Consider the following 12500-nt stretch of genomic DNA (forward strand, 5'->3'; position numbering starts at 1 on the left):
ATAAAGGTCATTACAGTCTTCATTGGCAGCAGATGTTGAGTCTGTAAATGTTTCTGTAAATAAACTTTTGTTTTTCACAGTAAAACATCGTCATGAAGACGTGAAGGTTGTTCTTTGTGTTTCAGAAGAAGAAGAAGAACCTTTGACGCTGATCCTCCTCCTGCTGTTTGAAACCACTCCCCTCACGTAAGTCCCGCCTCCTCGTCACCGTGGTTGGATCAGACGTTGACGTTGACGATGTTCTCTCTTGATGATGTCACTAACTCCGCCCCCTCGTCTGAATAAACAGTCTGTTGTGAGCGAGAGGTTGATGGACTTTGACCTTCAGAGCAGAACATTTCTGTTTTAGAGAGCGTCCAACATGGCAGAGAGGAGACCAGGACCAGGACCAGGACCAGGATCAGGACCAGGATCTGGATCTGGATCAGAACCAGACTTCCTGCTCTTCAACGATCTGGCCTGTGAGACGGTCGGAGCGAGGGTGAGACGTTCTTCAACTTTAGTTTAATCTTTAACATCGTACAAAATAATCCTGACCTTTGTGTTCGTCACCACACACACACACACACACACACACACACACACACACACACACACACACACACACACACACACACACAAACCTTTAACTGCTCCTTTAAAATATTGATGAATGAATGAATGAATTAAAGATGGACAAAAACTTTCTTCTCTTTCAGGTGATTTTTGCGACCGATGAGTGGTTTGCTCCAGCTGCTAATCTGCTCAAGGTACTGACCTAGCATCACGATAATCACCGATAATCACCGATCGATCATGACCTTTGATCAGCTTCACATGATCTTCACCTCTTCATGTACTTTACCATCACGATCGTCGCCAACATACAGTCATAGTGATTTACTGTGACGAGCTATTGACTTGACTGAAGGTTCTCAGTCGTCCAGGTCTCCTTCAGTAGCTAGCTGTTACTAAAGGTTTAGCTAGCTGTTACTTAGCTCTTAGTAAATGGTTAGCTAGCTGTTAGTAAACGTAAGCTATCCGTTACTTAGCTGTTAGTAAACTGTTAGCTAGCTGTGCTGCACTCCCTGACTCTAGTCATTTGTGTAGCTTCACTGATAACAATTCATGTGTTCACACAGAGAGCGCCCCCACAGTTCATGTGTTCATGTGTTCACACAGAGAGCGCCCCCACAGTTCATGTGTTCATGTGTTCACACAGAGAGCGCCCCCACAGTTCATGTGTTCATGTGTTCACACAGAGAGCGCCCCCACAGTTCATCCCTGACGCCTTCACAGAGTTCGGAAAGTGGATGGATGGATGGGAGACGAGGAGGAAGAGAACACCTGGTTAGCGTTAGCGTTAGCTTTAGCCTCAGAATGACTGACGTCGGCGGCGTCTGGAAAGTGATTTTTTCTTCGTTTTTTTTCTTGTGTCAAAGGTCACGACTGGTGCATCATTGAGCTGGGCGTGGCCGGACTGATCCACGGCGTGGACGTGGACACGTCCTTCTTCACCGGGAATCACACGCCGTTTGTCTCTGTCCAGGCGGGACACCTGGGTACGAGACGTCAGACGCTCGTCCAAACATCTCTTCATATTTGATCCGGTCTTAACAAACGTTTAGGTTTTTAGGCGTATCCATGGCAACATGGTGACCTTTGATGTCACATCATCTCACAAACACCTCACATCATCTCACAAACACCTCAAATCTCACAACATCTCACAAACATCTCACATCATCTCACAAACACCTCAACTCTCACATCATCTCACAAACATCTCACGTCAACTCACAAACATCTCACATCATCTCACAAACACCTCAACTCTCACATCATCTCACAAACATCTCACAAACATCTCACGTCAACTCACGTCATCTCACAAACATCTCACATCATCTCACAACATCTCACAACATCTCACAAACATCTCACAACATCTCACAACATCTCACAACATCTCACAACATCTCACAACATCTCACAAACATCTCACAACATCTCACAACATCTCACATCATCTCACAACATCTCACAACATCTCACAAACATCTCACAAACATCTCACAAACATCTCACAACATCTCACAACATCTCACAAACATCTCACATCATCTCACATCATCTCACAAACATCACAACATCTCACATCATCTCACAAACAAATGTTTAGGATTCAGGCGTATCCATGGCAACATGGTGACCTTTGATGTCACCTGTGTTTAGGAAGATTACAGCCCCACCTACTGGTGACAGGAAGTGGGCGGGTCTGTTTTAATTCATTGTGTATGTAAATTTAAGACAAAAAACAACCGTTACCATGGAAACAACAGTAACATGGAAATATCCTCCATCTTCTCCCCAGAGGAACCGCCCACTTTGAACCTGGAGGGAGACCGAACCGGACAGGCCGCCTCCCACTCAGAGCTGGCTGCTGTCGCCAAGGTAACCACGATGTTTGTGTGGTAACCATGGCAACAAAGAGAGTGCTACTGTCACTCACCATGCCTTTGACTGATTGACAGCTGCACTCGGAGGCGTGGCCAGAGCTGGTGGGCGTGTCAGAGCTGAGACCTGGATACGTTGACTGTTGCCATAACTACTTTAAAGTGAACTTCAAACAACGAGTCACACACCTGCGTCTCAACATGTACCCAGGTATAAACACACACACACACACACACACACAATCACACACACTCACGTGTCTGTGTGTGTGTCCTCAGATGGAGGTATCTCCAGAATGAGGGTGTACGGTGTAGGACACACAGAGTGGACAGACGTCCGTCTTCAGGACGTTGACGTTGATCTCGTGGCTTTGACCAATGGAGGAGTTTGTCTGGGCTATAGCAACGCCCACTTTGGTCATCCACGCAACATGATTGGTCAGAGTAACACACATTTACACATTTTAAACCTCTGACCTCTGACCCCCTGACCTCTGACCCCTCTGGCCTCTGACCCCTTTGACCTCTGACCTCTGACCCCTCTGGCCTCTGACCTCTGACCCCCTGACCTCTGACCCCTCTGACCTCTGACCTCTGACCTCTGACCCCTGACCTCTGACCCTGTGTCTCCAGGCCTGGGCAGAGCTGCTAACATGGCTGACGGGTGGGAAACAGCTCGTCGACTGGACCGACCCAAAAAACTCAAGGTTCAAAGTTCAACATCAAAGTCAAACTTTACACTAAACTTTACATTAAACTGAAGCTAAGATGTGTGTCTGTGTCTGTGGTGCTGGTCTGTGTCTGTGGTGCTGGTCTGTGTCTGTGGTGCTGGTCTTGCAGGTGGACAGACAGGGCGTCCTGCAGGTTCCTGGCTGTGAGTGGGCAGTTTTTGCTCTGGGTCATTGTGGACTGATCAACAGCATCGAGGTCGACACCAACCACTTTAAAGGTGGACAAACATCTCACAAAATCTCACAAAATCTCAAATCATCTCACATCATCTCACAAACATCTCACATCATCTCAAATCATCTCACATCATCTCACAAACATCTCACATCATCTCACAAACATCTCACATCATCTAACAAACATCTCACATCGTCTCACATCATCTCAAATCATCTCACAAACATCTCACATCGTCTCACATAATCTCAAATCATCTCACAAACATCTCAAATCATCTCACAAACATCTCAACATCTCACATCATCTCACATCAACTCACAAACATCTTACATCATCTCACAAACATCTCACATCATCTCACCAACATCTCACATCATCTCACAAACATCTCACATCATCTCACAAACATCTCACATCATCTCACCAACATCTCACAAAATCTCACAAACATCTCACATCATCTCAAATCATCTCACAACATCTCACAAAATCTCACAAACATCTCACATCATCTCAAATCATCTCACATCATCTCACAAACATCTCACATCATCTCAAATCATCTCACATCATCTCACAAACATCTCACATCATCTCAAATCATCTCACAACATCTCACATCATCTCACAAACATCTCACAAAATCTCACAAACATCTCACAAAATCTCACAAACATCTCACATCATCTCACAAACATCTCACATCATCTCAAATCATCTCACAACATCTCACATCATCTCACAAACATCTCACAAAATCTCACAAACATCTCACAAAATCTCACAAACATCTCACATCATCTCAAATCATCTCACAACATCTCACATCATCTCACAAACATCTCACAAAATCTCACAAACATCTCACAAAATCTCACAAACATCTCACATCATCTCAAATCATCTCACAAACATCTCACATCATCTCACAAACATCTCACATCATCTCAAATCATCTCACACCATCTCACAACATCTCTACACTAACGTGACCTTTGACCCCATGTTTGTGTCTCCAGGTAACTTCCCAGATTCCTGCAGGGTGGAGGCGTGTGCACTGACCCCTGAGGACGAGGGGCGGAGCCTCAGGACCAGGTGGAATTCTGGGAAGTGGGAGGTTCTTCTTCCTACTCAAAAAGTACGACTTCTCTGTCTTCATGTCCTCGTCTGTGTTTATGTCCTACACAAAACCCTGTGTGTTTGTGTGTGTGTGTGTATGTGTCTGTGTGTGTGTGGTTGTCATGACGACAGTGTTCCTCACCTGTGTTTTGCTCTGTAGCTCCGCCCCCACCACAGACACGTCTTCAGTGCGTTGACGTTGACGCGTCCCGTCACTCACGTCCGTCTGGTCATCGCTCCGGACGGAGGCGTGAGCCGCCTGAGACTGTGGGGACGACCTGTCCATCAAGAGACGTCCAGACTCTGAGGACATTTAGAAGAGTCACATGATCTGTCCATGAGACAGGGTTCAGTCTGAGGACAAATAAAGCTGGACAATCAAAGCTGATGGAGGCTGCTTTATTTCTTTGTAAAGACAACGTCTCAGAGACATGTCCAACGTGGACAAACGTCTCAGAGACATGTCCAACGTGGACAAACGTCTCAGAGACATGTCCAACGTGGACAAAATCAACAAAGACACAGGAGACATTTCAAAAACTGACAAAAAAAGACATTTGTGTCCTTCACAGTGGACACACAACAACACAGTGCAGTCAAGTCACTGTAATAATATATATATGTGTGTGTGTATATATATATATACATACATATATATATATATACAATTACTATAAAAATAATGTCTAATATTCTATATAATCCTATATAAATATAGTAGAACTAACACATGAATGTCATTCATTCATTTATACATATATATATATACACACACGTACATATATATACACGTGTGTGTATATATATGTACGTGTGTGTATATAATTACTATAATAATAATATAATCCTATATAAATGTATAAATATAGTAAAACTAACACATGAATGTCATTCATTCATTCACTTGTGTTTGAGTCGCTCGCGCGTGCAGACGTCGGTGGGCGTGGCCCGCGGGAGGGACGCTGAGCTGTGATTGGCTGATGGCGGGAGCGTCAGCGGCTCATCAGACACCGGTGTGAAGGTGAAGCTGCGGCGGCAGAGATGAAGACGAACTCCCGCCTTTAAAGCGGAACATGGTTCAGCACACGGAGCTCAGCAGAACCGACGGAAGCGACAGAACCGGCGGCTCCCGACTCACCGGAGACCGGAGTCCGGACAGGTGTCAGCCCGCCTCCGGTCACATAAAGAGGCCGATGAACGCCTTCATGGTTTGGTCTCAGGCGGAGAGAAGGAAGATCATGGCGGACGCTCCGGACACTCATAACGCGGAGATCTCGAAGCGGCTCGGGAGGCGCTGGAAGCTGCTCAACGACCAGGAGAAAGTGCCCTTCATCCGGGAGGCGGAGCGGCTGCGGCTGCAGCACATGGCCGACCATCCGGACTACAAGTACCGACCCCGGAAGAAGCCCAGGACCGACACCGAGGGGGGCGGGGCGCTCGCTGCGGGGAAGCCCCGCCCCTCCCCGTCCACGCACAGACCCGCAAACAGACAAAAAACAGCCGCGAACAAAACCTGCGCAAAGAAATTCAACAAGTTAAAGTCGAGTCACGGGAACAGCGACCTCCTGCGGCGGCGGCGGAAACAGCAGCAGCAGCAGCAGCCAGAGCCTCAGTTCAGGTGAGTATTCAAACATCCCATAATAACAATTAATCAATGATTCACTAATATTATATTAAACAAATGTAAACACTAAGTTTGTCATTTTAACAACACAATATTGTTGTGTCCATAATTATAATAATTATTATAATATTAATAATAACTAACGTCGTACTTGTACACAGTTATTTAAATATGTTAAAGTGAATCATGTTTATTATGTTATTGTTATTATTATGGTCTGTCAGCTCATGTATATTTTCATAGTTTCTGTTTCAGTGTTAGTTGTCGTTACTTTCATTGTCGTTATTTCTGACAGTTTTGATCAAATCATGATTTAAACGTGTTTCTAGATTCTTCTGGATCTCATCTTATTAACATAATTAACATCATTAACATAATTAACATAATGACAAACATCAAAGGTCACTGACGTCTATGATGTTGATAATCTTAATCTGTGGTTCATCGTCTGCCTCAGGTGTCAGTGCGAGGGGGCGTGGCTACAGTGTGTCAGTGCGAGGGGGCGTGGCTACAGTAGAGCCCTCACGGCTAATGTGCGTCTTTTACCATTTATATTGTTTACTTTTATTATTATTATTTTAACGGTTAAATATAAACAAATGTGTGAGAGGATGAATCTTTACGATAAAGCGTGGACAGAAGCTCCGCCCACTTTCTGACAAATGTAAATGATTGACGTGATTCGTCTTCATGTGACCATAAATCATGTGTTCACCAGTGGCTTCAAAACGATGGTGAAACAAGAGTTCACAGACGAGGAGGAGGAGGAGGAGGAAGGGGAGGAGCCTGAGCTCAAAGTGGAGGAGTGGGAGGAGCCGAGTCAGTACCACCTGACCACCCTGAGTCCGAGCTCCTCCTCCTCAGAAGCTCAGGGAACCAGTGCTCGTCTCTTCTACAGCTTCAAGAACATCACCCAGCGAGGAGGCTCCACCTCCCCGCTATCCCCCGCCTCCTCGTCCCGCTCAGGCTCCGCCTCCTCCTCCTCCTGCTGCAGTGAGGACACCTGGAGTCTGTCCCTGGTGGACAAAGACCTGGACTGGAGCGGCACGGAGCGGAGCCTCAGCTCACACTTTGACTTCCCCGATCATTTCACACCAGAGCTGAGCGAGATGATCGCAGCAGACTGGCTCAAGGCGGACTTCTCTGACCTGGTCTTCACCTTCTGACCTGGACCTCTGACCTGGTCTTCACCTTCTGACCTGGACCTGGACCTGGTCTTCACCTTCTGACCTCTGACCTGGTCTTCACCCTCTGACCTGGTCTTCACCTTCTGACCTCTGACCTGGACCAGGCCAGCAGAGGGAGCTCCAGAGTCTAACTCAGGGACAGTTGAGGTGCTAACTGTGCTGGGTTAGCTTAACTTTGGTTTGACCACAGGGGGGCGCTCACAGCACTGTCGCAGTACAAACCTGAACTATCCCTTTAATGCAGGTTTTAAAGTTTTTTTTTTTATGTTATTGCGTGTGACTCCGCCCCCTCCCTGGGTGCAAGACACGCCCATCCCCAGGTAACAAACACACCTGATGAGTTCAGCATATATTTGTACGTTTAAAGGGACAGTCCGTGCATTTCCAGGCTGATGTTTTAACGTTTAACTTTACGAACTTTGTGAAACTTTTCAGTTGGACTTTGACGATCGGCACATTTTTCTGTTTACGATCTTTATTTTTGTGCAAAATCAACGACGGGGAAAATGAAGGAGTTTCCTGAAGTTTGTTTGAATAAATCAGCTGGAACTGAGTGACGTCTGTCTCGTTATTGATCAGTGATCGATCGGAGGCTAACCCTCAATCCAGTCTCGGGTCAAAGGTCAAAGTCGTCTTAAAATCATCTGGAACATTTTTTAGCTTTTTTGAATTTAGTTTAAATTTTGATCCCCCTGCAGTACCATAAACAGCCCACCAGGGGGCTATGACGACACGTCCATTATCGATCATAAAATAATTAATGATAAAGGATTGGTAACACGCACACACAGTGTTCAACATCAAGTTTATTGAAGAAGCATCGAGGCTAACGCGTAGCACGTGATCAATAACCACTAATACGATCAATAACTCGTCAATCACTTTGACAGACACCTAAACACACGATCAATAACTGCTTCACTTCCTGTTTACACCACTGTGATGAACTGGGCTTTAGTTCATCCAGGGGGCGCCGCTGAGTTTATTTATTTTACTCTTTAGTTTAATATCGATCACATCAATAAAGCCCACAACGAGCTGACATGCTAATTCAGGACATGACTCCACCCACAGGGGGCGGGGTTTATGAAGCCATGTTTAATTCACGTCACAGTTCACAAACGTAGAATCTGAAGTTTTCAACATCAAACATTCAATTATTCATCGGTCGTCACGAACAACATCGACATGCATCGCTACGAACATCTATCTTCACCTCTGAGCCGGAGCTTCTGACTGGCTCAGAGGGCGGTCCCTCACAGGGGGCGGTCCCTCACAGGGGGCGGTCCCTCAGAGGATGCTCTCGCGCTCCTCACCGAAGGTGACGGTGTCGGAGGAGACGGTGCAGATCTCCGGAGGGTCGCCGGGTTTCAGGCCACGCTTCAGGTGAACCACTCGAACGTTCTCGTTGTTGGGTCCCGGCCTGGTGGAGGAGGAGGTGGTGGAGGTGGAGGAGGAGGAGGTCCCGGTGATGCCGGAGGTCGGGGAGGTGATGACATCGGCGGTGGAACAGGAGGAGGAGGGGTTGGAGGAGGTGGAGCCCTCTAGAGGCTGGCGGGGGCGATTGGCGTGCTGCGCGTTGGTGTTGTTGTTGAGCGTCAGGTTGAGGTTGTAGGTCTTGGACGAGGTCCAGCTCTCCTCAGGGCTGCTGGTCAGCAGACTGCACTGGTCCTCAGAGCAGATGGACATGCGGGTGACGGCCGGATCCTGGAGGCCGCTGAGGCCGCTGAGGCTGCTGGGAAGGCTACGCTTCCTCGCCGCGCCCTCGTCGTCCAGCTCGATCAGGTTGGCTCTGTCCAGCTGCGACAGCTCCGCCTCCTCGTCCTGCAGCGAGTGGTTGGGAGAGCTCTCATTGGATCGCACGCCCGAGTCGGACGAGTCCTTCTTGTCCAGCATGGCGTCGGACAGGTAGTCCTTCCCCTTCAGCGCCAGCGAGCCCACGGGTTTGGACTCGGCCGTCTTCTTACCGTCCTTCAGCAGCGGAGCGTTGTCCGACTCCTCCGACTCTTCGTCGTCACTCGTTAGCTTCTGGTAGCGCAGTCCGCCGCCTGCCTTCATCTTCAGGTCGGCGGCGCCCGGAAAGAGCCCGCCCCTCTCTGCTGAAGGTTTGCGGGTCAGCAGAGACCTGGACGTTCCGTGGTCGCCCTTCTCGTCCTCCTCGGTGATGGGGTCCAGGGCATCGCCGTTGGCGGTGAAGTCGCCGCTGTCGGCAGCGGGTTTCCCGCCGCTCCTCTTGGCGAAGGGTTTCTGGTCGCCGCCCTCCTTGCTTTTCTCCTCTGACGATGATGTCATGAACTGTCCCGGCTGTGGTTGGACGGGCTTCTCGCCGCCGCCGCCCATTTCCAGCTGCGTCATTTGAGCGATGTACTCCTGGTAGGCACTGCGGTACTCGGACTGCTGCTTGTCCGTCAGCCGGGCGATGTCGTTGGACGACTCCTGGGAGTTTAGGCTGGTCATGCTGGCGGTCCGATGAGCTCCGCCCTAATGAACCAGAGAGGAGGAGTTATGTGACGAGAAGGAGGAGTCAACAATAAGGAGGAGGAGTCAACAATAAGGAGGATGTGACATCACTCACCGTCCACGCTGTGTTTCCGTGTCTCGGCTCATCCAGTCCCACCGTGCTCAGCTCCTCAAAGCTCAGATTGAAGCTGTACATCGGCGACGCGTCCGTGTGGGCGGAGCCGGCGTGAGGCGGAGCCGAGGAACGCCTTCCTGCATCAGCGTTACCGCCCACAACGCTGCCTTGCTCGCTGGCCACGTCCTCACGGAGCACCTGGCTCTCAATGATCCGCATGTCAAGAACCTGCGGCGGGAAACCAACACGTGTGATGAGGTCGTGATGAGGTCATAGGGAGGTCATAATGAGGTCATAACGAAGTCATGATGAGGTCATAGGGAGGTCGTGATGAGGTCATGACGAGGTCGTGATGAGGTCATACTGAGGTTGTAATTAAGTCATGATGGGTCATCCTAAGGTCATACAGAGGTCATACATACAGAAGTCATAAGGAGGTCACACAGAGGTCACACAGGTCACACAGAGGTCACACAGAGGTCACCAGAGGTCACACAGAGGTCACACAGAGGTCACACTGACCATGGCTCTGAAGAGCTGCCAGTCTCCAAAGTTCATGTTCATCTCCTTCTTCAGCTCGTCGATGTTACACTGAGACAAAACTCTGCCGTTGACGTTTGCCTGAAGAAGAAAAAAGACCATGATGATGATGAAGATGATGATGACGATGATGATGATGATGATGACGACGATGTCGTTACATGAACAGAGGGAAGTGCTCGCAGTGATGTCACTGACCTTCCTGATGGTGGCGCTGTACTGTCCCATCATGGTCTGGTCCATGCCTTCCATCTGACGCACACGCTCACACACACACTCTGTTGTCATGGAGCTGAGGAGGAGGAGGGGCGGAGCTCCGGACACGACGGAGGCGGAGTTCTGAAAACACACACACACAGACACACACACACACACACACACGTTAGATTGTGTATGTTTTTGTTGCTGTTGCAGTGAAATGTGGTTTCCGTGGAAACGGAGGGAAAGGTTAGTGAAGCAGATCCTGCAGATTAGAAATGAGGTCAAAGGTCAAAGGTCAAAGGTCACACAGCTACTGAAACTACATGTTAGTCCAGGCAAAGGGAAGGAAGCAAGGAAGCAAGGAAACAAGGAAACAAGGAAACAAGGAGGGAGGAAACAAATACCTTCTTCTTTCTCAAAGAGGAAACTTTATACTGAGAGAGAGAGAGAGAGAGAGAGAGAGAGAGAGAGAGAGAGAGATCATGTGTGTAGTACTCACAGGTGCAGTTGTGTGTCTGTGTGTAGTACTCACAGGTGCAGTTGTGTGTGTAGTACTCACAGGTGCAGTTGTGTCTGTGTGTGTGTAGTACTCACAGGTGCAGTTGTGTGTGTAGTACTCAGGTGCAGTTGTGTGTCTGTGTGTAGTACTCACAGGTGCAGTTGTGTGTGTAGTACTCACAGGTGCAGTTGTGTGTGTAGTACTCACAGGTGCTGTTGTGTGTCTGTGTGTAGTACTCACAGGTGCAGTTGTGTGTGTAGTACTCAGGTGCAGTTGTGTGTCTGTGTGTAGTACTCACAGGTGCAGTTGTGTGTGTAGTACTCAGGTGCAGTTGTGTGTCTGTGTGTAGTACTCACAGGTGCAGTTGTGTCTCTGATGGACGATGTTTTGTGAAGCGCTCGTGGATGAAGGTGTAATGAGTGGGAGGCGGCCACGAGTGGGCGTGGCAGCTGGTAAAGGTGATGGGGGAAATATGGCTAAAGGGGGAGGGGCATAAAATCAAAATAACATTCATGGAGATGATGTCACAACAAGATGGAAGCAACTTAAACCAATCAAATCAGAGGGGGAGGAGTTTCCACATACTGTGTTTGTACTACAGTCTGTACAGTACTGTAACTAGTACTTTAACTAGTACTCTGACTAGTACTGTAACTAGTCCACTGACTAGTACTTTAACTACTACACTGACTAGTACTGTGACTAGTGCTGTAACTAGTACTATAACTAGAGTACTGTAACTAGTACTGTGACCAGTACTGTAACTAGTACTATAACTAGAGTACTGTAACTAGTACTATAACTAGAGTACTATAACTAGAGTAATATAACTAGTACTATAACTAGAGAACTATAACTAGTACTGTAACTAGAGTACTATAACTAGAGTAATATAACTAGAGTACTATAACTAGTACTATAACTAGTACTGTAACTAGTACTATAACTAGTACCGTGACCATGTTCATGAAAACAAGCAGAAACAAACTCATGATGTGAAGAAGGTCAAACAGGAAGTAGCAGCAGTGATGACATCATGAGTGGGCGGGGCCTGCACTCACCCTGTTATAGAAGGGGTGCTGTGGTCCCATCATGCCGCTGTAGTAGCTGCTGTGAGGCTGAGGGGAGACCACGCCCCCTGGTGGTGGGTTGAAGGCTCCAGTGAAGGAGGCGGAGGGAGAGCACCCTGACATCTGACTGTAGACTGAGGTGGGGCGGGGCTGAACCTCCTGCAGGGGGAGGGGCGGGTACGTGACTCCGCCCATATTCATCTGCTCCCGCGCTGCTCGGACATCTGTGTGACACGGATCAGAGAGAGGGGCGGAGCTTCAGTCTGACTGTCCCAGGACATCTGTGGGCGGAGCTCGTGTTGTGGGCGGAGCCCGTGCAGTGGGCGGAGCCTGTCTCA

At 48.3% G+C, this 12500-nt stretch overlaps 3 protein-coding genes across 3 annotated transcripts in view; 2 read left to right on the forward strand and 1 right to left on the reverse strand.

Moving 5' to 3' along the window:
• Nucleotides 1–361: 361 nt before the first annotated feature.
• allc (allantoicase) lies at nucleotides 362–4773 on the forward strand (the record flags this gene model as incomplete). Its single annotated transcript, XM_083898696.1, has 11 exons — nucleotides 362–481; nucleotides 699–749; nucleotides 1242–1329; nucleotides 1422–1541; nucleotides 2354–2433; nucleotides 2514–2646; nucleotides 2715–2873; nucleotides 3069–3142; nucleotides 3276–3384; nucleotides 4367–4485; nucleotides 4627–4773. The coding sequence occupies 11 exons, from the start codon at nucleotides 362–364 to the stop codon at nucleotides 4771–4773; spliced, it is 1200 nt and encodes a 399-aa protein (XP_083754822.1).
• Nucleotides 4774–5539: 766 nt separating this feature from the next.
• sox11b (SRY-box transcription factor 11b) lies at nucleotides 5540–7256 on the forward strand (the record flags this gene model as incomplete). The annotated part of the gene is made up of 2 exons (XM_083898697.1): nucleotides 5540–6084; nucleotides 6809–7256. The coding sequence occupies 2 exons, from the start codon at nucleotides 5540–5542 to the stop codon at nucleotides 7254–7256; spliced, it is 993 nt and encodes a 330-aa protein (XP_083754823.1).
• Nucleotides 7257–8104: 848 nt separating this feature from the next.
• Nucleotides 8105–12500, reverse strand: part of kidins220b (kinase D-interacting substrate 220b) — a gene marked incomplete at its 5' end in the record, with an annotated part of 17483 nt that continues 13087 nt past the window's right edge. The window contains 6 exons of the mRNA XM_083898869.1: nucleotides 8105–9758; nucleotides 9853–10080; nucleotides 10375–10473; nucleotides 10591–10731; nucleotides 11449–11568; nucleotides 12154–12386. Coding sequence (XP_083754995.1) covers nucleotides 8568–9758; nucleotides 9853–10080; nucleotides 10375–10473; nucleotides 10591–10731; nucleotides 11449–11568; nucleotides 12154–12386 — 2012 coding nt within the window. The 3' untranslated portion in view covers nucleotides 8105–8567. The remainder of the gene's footprint in view (nucleotides 9759–9852; nucleotides 10081–10374; nucleotides 10474–10590; nucleotides 10732–11448; nucleotides 11569–12153; nucleotides 12387–12500) is intronic.

The sequence above is a fragment of the Microchirus variegatus genome (assembly GCF_963457635.1).
Source record: "Microchirus variegatus genome assembly, chromosome: 12".
NCBI classification, from domain to species: Eukaryota; Metazoa; Chordata; class Actinopteri; order Pleuronectiformes; family Soleidae; genus Microchirus; species Microchirus variegatus.